We start from the raw sequence: 5,972 nt of genomic DNA, 5'->3' as shown, positions 1-5,972 counted from the left end.
AGCTACATCGCTAGCCCTTTTTTATGTTTGGAGACAGGCTCTCGCTAAGTTGCCCAAGCTGGCCTCAGAACGATCCTCCTGCCTCAGTCTCCCTAAGGGCTGGGGTGACAGGTGTGTGCCACGTGCCTGTGAGGTGAAACTTTTCACTGTAGTGTGACGCAGCCCCTGCTTTGCCCCACGCTGGCTGCTCTTCCCAGAGAAATTCTTTCCCAGGCCCATGAAAGGCAGGGCTCAGGGTGTTGGAGAAGGATGCTGGGAAGGGGTCACTTTCAGGCACAGAGAGAAAAAGTAAAGGGTACACAAAATACAGAGCAGGGCTGGGAGGCGGGCCGGGTACAGAGCTTGCCGAGCATGCACGAGGCCTGCGTTGCATCCCCAGCGCCCAGCGCTGAAGAAGAAAAGGCGGGTGTGTGATAGCGCATGCCTGTAATCCACACTCCTGGGGAGGCAGGAGGGTCACAAATTTGAGTCCTGCCTGGACAGCTTGGCTATGACCTGCCTCAAACAAAAAAAAAAAAGAAAAGAAAAGAAAAGAGAAAAAAAAAAATGGGACAGGGAGGGGCCTGAGCCCTCAGGCAGAGGAGAGAGCCTGACAAGAAAATGGATACAGCAGAAGGCTCCAGAGAGAAACGGAGGCAAAGAAAGCTGGTTTCGCCCCTTCCTGACCCTTCCAGTACTGCCTGCAGCCCTCACCCACTCTCAGCCTGTCATGAGGGGTTCTGTTCCCCCCAAGTCTCCACCCGGTCCTGTCACAGCCACCCACCCCGCTTTGCGAACCTGCTTCCCCGGTGCCCAGCGTCCCCTGCACCTCAGGCCTCCGCGACTCCCTTCCATCAGAGGATGCGGCTTCCAGAAGGTTCCTCTGGCCGAGGCTTCCTCATCCTTGGCTCAGTGAAAATGCTGTCTCTGCCCCCCGGCCCCATTCCTTCAGGGCTTCTGTGCCACTGCCATTAACATCTCTCTGGTTGGGCAGCCTGGTGCACGTCTTGATGCCAACACTCTAGGAGGCTAAGGCAGGAGGATTGCAAGTTCAAGCCCAGCCTAGACAACTTAGTGACTGGGGAGACCCTGTCTCAAAGTAAAAAAAAATTGTAAAAAGGCCTGGGGATGTGGCTCAGTGTAAAAGCCCTGAGTTCAGTGTCAAAACCAAAACCAAGCAAAACACCGCTCTGCACTGAGGTTCTCTTTGCAAGTCTGTGAGCCTCAGCAGAACAGAGGTTCTTTGTTCACTCCGGGGGGCCAGGCTGTGGACCCTGAGATCTGACTGAAGTGCCATGTGCGCTCTGGGCCTGTCTGTTCCTTCCTCTCATCTTCCATGATCTCTGGAGACAGAAAGTGACAAGTCCTGCCCAGCTGGCTCCGAAGAAACTGAGCTTGCCTTTGCCTGGGGTCCCAGGCTGTGCCCCCTTCCCTAGCATTCACAAGGCTGAGACAGGAGGATGGCTGAGGCAGGAGTTCAAGGCCAGCATGGGGAACATAGTGAGTTCCAGGCCAGCCTGGACTACATAGCGAGATCCTGTCTCAGAAAGTAAAAACGAAAAAGCCACTGCTGCTAACAGGCTTACCCTATGACCTTCTGCCTAAGCCAGGCCTGCGCACTTGAGTCCTTTCTCCCCTCCCCTCTCCCCATCCCTCACAGCTTCCTGTGACCCATGGCCCATGGTGGACTGCAGGGGGCGTGGTGACAATTGATGGCCATACCTGCTATGCCCAATATGTGTAACCCCTCCGCAGCCTCCGCCTGCTTCAGCCCGGGGAATGCAGCAGATGTATAACTGGGGCAGTCCTAAGCCAAGTCTTTAAAGCACTGGCACCTTCTGCTCCCTCCCCTGGGAGTGCTCACTCTTGGGAGCCCTGAGTACTGACATGCAGAGTGAGGTCTTATGTTCCCGGAGAAGGAACTTTTATTCTGTGGCTGCTAATTGTCTTGCAGCCAGAGCGTGGTTACACCAAATGCATCAAACGGACATGCTGAGAGATACGGTTTGTTTGTTTGTTTGTTTGGTGCCAGGAATCGAACTCAGGACCTTGTACTTGCCAGGCAGGTGCTTCTACCACTGAGCTACATCCCCAACCCTGTTTTGTATTTTATGAGGCAAGGTCTCACTGTGCAGTTTGAGCTGGCCTGGAACTTACTATGTAACCCAGCATGTCCTTAAACTTTTGGCGATCCTCCTGCTTCAGTCTCCTGAGTGCTGGGATGGCAGGTGTGTGCCGCCAGGCCCAGCTGGAGAGAGTTGCTTTGGTGGCCGCAGGTCTCTGTCACGGACCTGTCACAGATGTCTCTGCCCATCCACCTTCCTCCCCAATCAGGTCTATGAGAGCTCCTGCCCTCCTGTGAGTGCCGTGTCTAAGCAACCTCCGCGGGTCAGTCTGGCTGCTCTGCCTGGACACTGTTCCACTCTGTGCGACAAGGGTTCTAAAACAGCTCTTCCACATAGTGTGGTTTCTGTCTTGAGTAGCTCTGCTAAGCTGGCAACACCAAGGGCAGGTGGCAGCAAGAGTGGACAGAGGTGGTAATACTGAAGACGCCTGACAGCCAGAGAGCAGTGAAGGACTGCTGGGAGCTGCCAGTTCTGGAAGTTGCCACAGCCCGCTGTAGCTGCTTGCCCCAGGCTGTGGCGGGCGGGGGGGGGCACTAATGCTGACAGAGCTGATAGCCAGTGGCATTCAAAGCCCATGACTGTAAACATCGAAAGAACTGCACTCTGCCAATTCTTGATTTCTGTATCAAACTGAGCAAGAACCCTCAGCCAGTGGGCAACATCCGGGAAGCAGGTGGGGGAGCCTCTCCTCGGAGGGCCCTGAAGAGGGTGGACAATGGTGACAGGTGCAGGTTCTAAAATCAGACCATGTCTGATTTCCATCACACACACACCCCACCTGGGGACAGTCTCACAGAAGTCCATACATCCTGTATGTAGAGGGAAGGTGTGCCACTCCATAGAGGAAAAGCAGCCCCAGCATTCCTGCCAAAGTGCCCGGCAGGCCTGAGCGTGCCACCTTGAATGTTCCAGTGCAGCTGGGCTGCAGCAGTCTGTGTCTCTGGTCACCACCACATGGAACTGCAGAACCACACTGCAGAGCCCAGTCAATCCCAGCAATCGTGAGTGGCCCTAATTATTGTTTATGGCTCCAAAAATCATAAGCCCAGATGGGGAGACACAAAGCCCCAGCTCCTGATGCCTCATAGTATCTGGCTGAGGGGGGGGCTCAACCTGAGGCCACACTCTGGCTCTTCTTCTTCCCCTTTGCCATCCCTTTCCTCTCCTCCCTTTCTGCTCTCTCCTGGAACCAAATCACTGGCACCTGAATCTTGTCCAGGCTCTGCTTCCAAAACCAGCTGACCTCAGACAGGACACTTCTCATCATGCCACCTCCAACTGGAACCCAGTTCAGCTCCCTCTGTCCTCCTCACTCTTTCTTGCCCTTCTGCATCCAGAACCACCCTCCAGATTCCCCAGACAACACACAGCCATCATACGTGTGTGTGTGTGTGTGTGTGTGTGTGTGTGTGTGGTGGTGGTGGTGGTTTGAGGATAAAATTACCCATGAGGCCTCTGAAGGAAGCAGCAAGCAGCATGTTGGCCTGGCCAGTAGCATTCGAACCCCCATCCCACCTGCACACCCGTGGGGACACGCGGGTCACATACAGGTCGGCAGACAAAGTCCAGGTTGTGGGCTGGGTGGCGGCAGCAGCTCTGGGACATGAGGGGACGGGGTCGTCTTTGATCTTGTGTCTGCCACAGGAGGGGCTCGGTTGGTTGCTCCATACCCCAGGGGAGTCTCTCTGTGGCCTCCACCCCCAGCAGTTCTGAGTCCCTGGACACCCCAGAATCCATCACCACGGATCCTCCAGCAGGTCCCACACCCGGGCGCCACCGGAGTCAGATAAGTCAGCAGAGAAGATGCTGGGGCCCGGGGGGCCGGAGCCTAGGGGAGGACCCCCGCTCAGGGCCTCGAGCCAGTCCAAGGCTTCTGTGGGTCCCCCGGGAGAGGAGGACGGGGAGTTCACCAGGGACGGGAGCGAAGAGGAGAAGACGGAGGAGAGGCCTTCGGAGTCCAGGGAGGGGGACAGGACGTCGAAGGAGCCGGGGAAGTCCAGAGGGATGGGGGGCAGCAGGTCTGCAGGAGAAGGAGCGGGGCGTCGGGAACGAGGCCCCAGGAACCGAATTCCTCCTTTTCGGGAGTCCTGTTCCCCAGCCCTCCCAGGAGGCAGAACCTCGCCCCTTCTCTCAAATCTAGGAGATCGGCTCCTACCATCAGGCTCCACCTGGTCCTTCAGGAGGTCTTCCACACCCCGGCTCGGAAGCAGCTGCGGACGAGCGACACCGCGTGAACGCGGGGCTCCGGCGGGACCCGGGCCCAGGCCCCGCTGGGCACCACCCCCTCACCTGCGCCCTTCGGATCGCTTCCTGCAGCTCCTCCTCCAGACTCGGGGCGGCGGAGGCCGGTGCTGAGCACGATGTCAGCACTGGAGCCGGAGCCTGCGTCGGAACAGGAGGTGGGGCTGCTACCAGGGCATCCGCGGATCGTGGAAGAGGTGGCCGGGGAGGCCCGGGATTTAATTTGACCTGGAACCGCGAAACCAGCAAGGTCCTGTCAGCCACGCACACCGGGAGCAACCCCACCCACTCTCACTCTGCGGCTTCACCCAGGCCTTTGCCGGCAACGCCCCGCCTGGTCCCTTGGCCTCGCCCCCTATTCTTTCATTGGATTCTTCCCTTAAGATCCTCCCCTTAACCACGCCCCTCACCTTGAATGAGCCGCCGGGCCACGCCCACAACCTCATTGGCTACTCAATGTTCGACTTCCCGCCCCATCCCTCTTTATCACCTTTCATTGGGTCACAAGCATATAGCCCCGCCCTCACCCCGCCCTGCCGCCGGGCGATTCCCAGGGGTTTGGGTCTGAGGCGCGGCCAGGGAGCGACCGAGGCGTTGTCGTCACGCCTCAGCTTCTGCCGCTCGCGGGGCGGGGCGCCGCCGCGCATGCGCTCCAGAAGCATCGACTTGGTCCCGGATACCGGGAGACCTCTCAGGCGTAGCTGCTGTCGGAGCTCTGAGACCTAGGGAGGGGACGGGGGAAGGCAGTGCTGGGGCTGCTGCAAGCGCAGCCAGGACCAGGACATTTTCTTTTTGTTTTGTCTTTTTGAGAGAGGGTCTTTCTATGTAGTTCAGGTTGGCCTTGAACTCACTGTATAGCCCAGGCTGGCTCAAACTCGTGGCAGTCCTGCCCCTGCCTCCCGAGTGCTGGAATTACAGGCATGCACCACCACGCCTGGCAGGGATAGGACATTTGGAAACTGACAAGAGAGGGACTGGGTCTGGCCTCCTGGGACCCTACAAAGGATGACACTGAGGATCCAAACTTGGATTTCCTTGGGGCAGGGGCTGCTAGGTTAGAGGTCTGGGTCACTCAGCCTGGCCCGGGGTCACATGCCTGTAATCTCAACACTCGGAGGCTGAGGCAGGAGGATGGTGAATTTGAGCCCAGCCTGGAATACTTAGCCACTTATCGAGACACTACCTCAACATAAAAATTTAAAAATTTTTTAGAAGGACTGGGAATATAACCCAGTGTGAAACTTTGACTCAGTCTCCAGTACCTCCACCCTTCCCCAAAGGACTCTGGACCTCACGGAAGGAAAGGACCGGCCTGGCAAGGTGCCCCCCAACTCACCGTCAGCTCTTCCAGTTTAAGGGTCTGAAGTTCCAACTTGTGTGGAGGGGCCGAGGGACTGGGGACCCCTGGTGCGGAGGGAGTGAGGGGCGCAGGCTTCACCCTAGGGACAGTCACGGGGGCAAAGGTTAGAGGGGCAGGAAGAAAGTGCTTCGGGGTCCCCAAAGCCAGGGAAAGTGGGAGCGGAGGATTCTGGGACCTCCGAGGGAACAACACATGGGGTAGACGTCGGAAGGGAGAAGAGCTGGGAGCCGGGCCAGCGGGGTCTGGGGGAGGAGGGGTTTGGCGCC

The 5,972-nt window shown here is 57.8% G+C and overlaps 1 protein-coding gene across 1 annotated transcript in view; it reads right to left on the bottom strand.

Moving 5' to 3' along the window:
• Nucleotides 1–3,561: 3,561 nt before the first annotated feature.
• Mamstr (MEF2 activating motif and SAP domain containing transcriptional regulator) overlaps nucleotides 3,562–5,972 on the bottom strand; it is a 5,814-nt gene continuing 3,403 nt past the window's right edge. The window contains exons 6-10 of the mRNA XM_005412936.2: nucleotides 5,683–5,785; nucleotides 4,874–5,068; nucleotides 4,395–4,574; nucleotides 4,261–4,315; nucleotides 3,562–4,125 (exon numbers count right to left, since the gene is read on the bottom strand). Coding sequence (XP_005412993.1) covers nucleotides 3,842–4,125; nucleotides 4,261–4,315; nucleotides 4,395–4,574; nucleotides 4,874–5,068; nucleotides 5,683–5,785 — 817 coding nt within the window. The 3' untranslated portion in view covers nucleotides 3,562–3,841. The remainder of the gene's footprint in view (nucleotides 4,126–4,260; nucleotides 4,316–4,394; nucleotides 4,575–4,873; nucleotides 5,069–5,682; nucleotides 5,786–5,972) is intronic.

This window comes from Chinchilla lanigera, unplaced genomic scaffold (genome assembly GCF_000276665.1).
Source record: "Chinchilla lanigera isolate Chin_1 unplaced genomic scaffold, ChiLan1.0 scaffold00158, whole genome shotgun sequence".
NCBI classification, from domain to species: domain Eukaryota; kingdom Metazoa; phylum Chordata; class Mammalia; order Rodentia; family Chinchillidae; genus Chinchilla; species Chinchilla lanigera.
The sequence above is the reverse complement of the archived record's forward strand: the minus strand, read 5'-3'. Positions and strand labels throughout refer to the sequence as shown.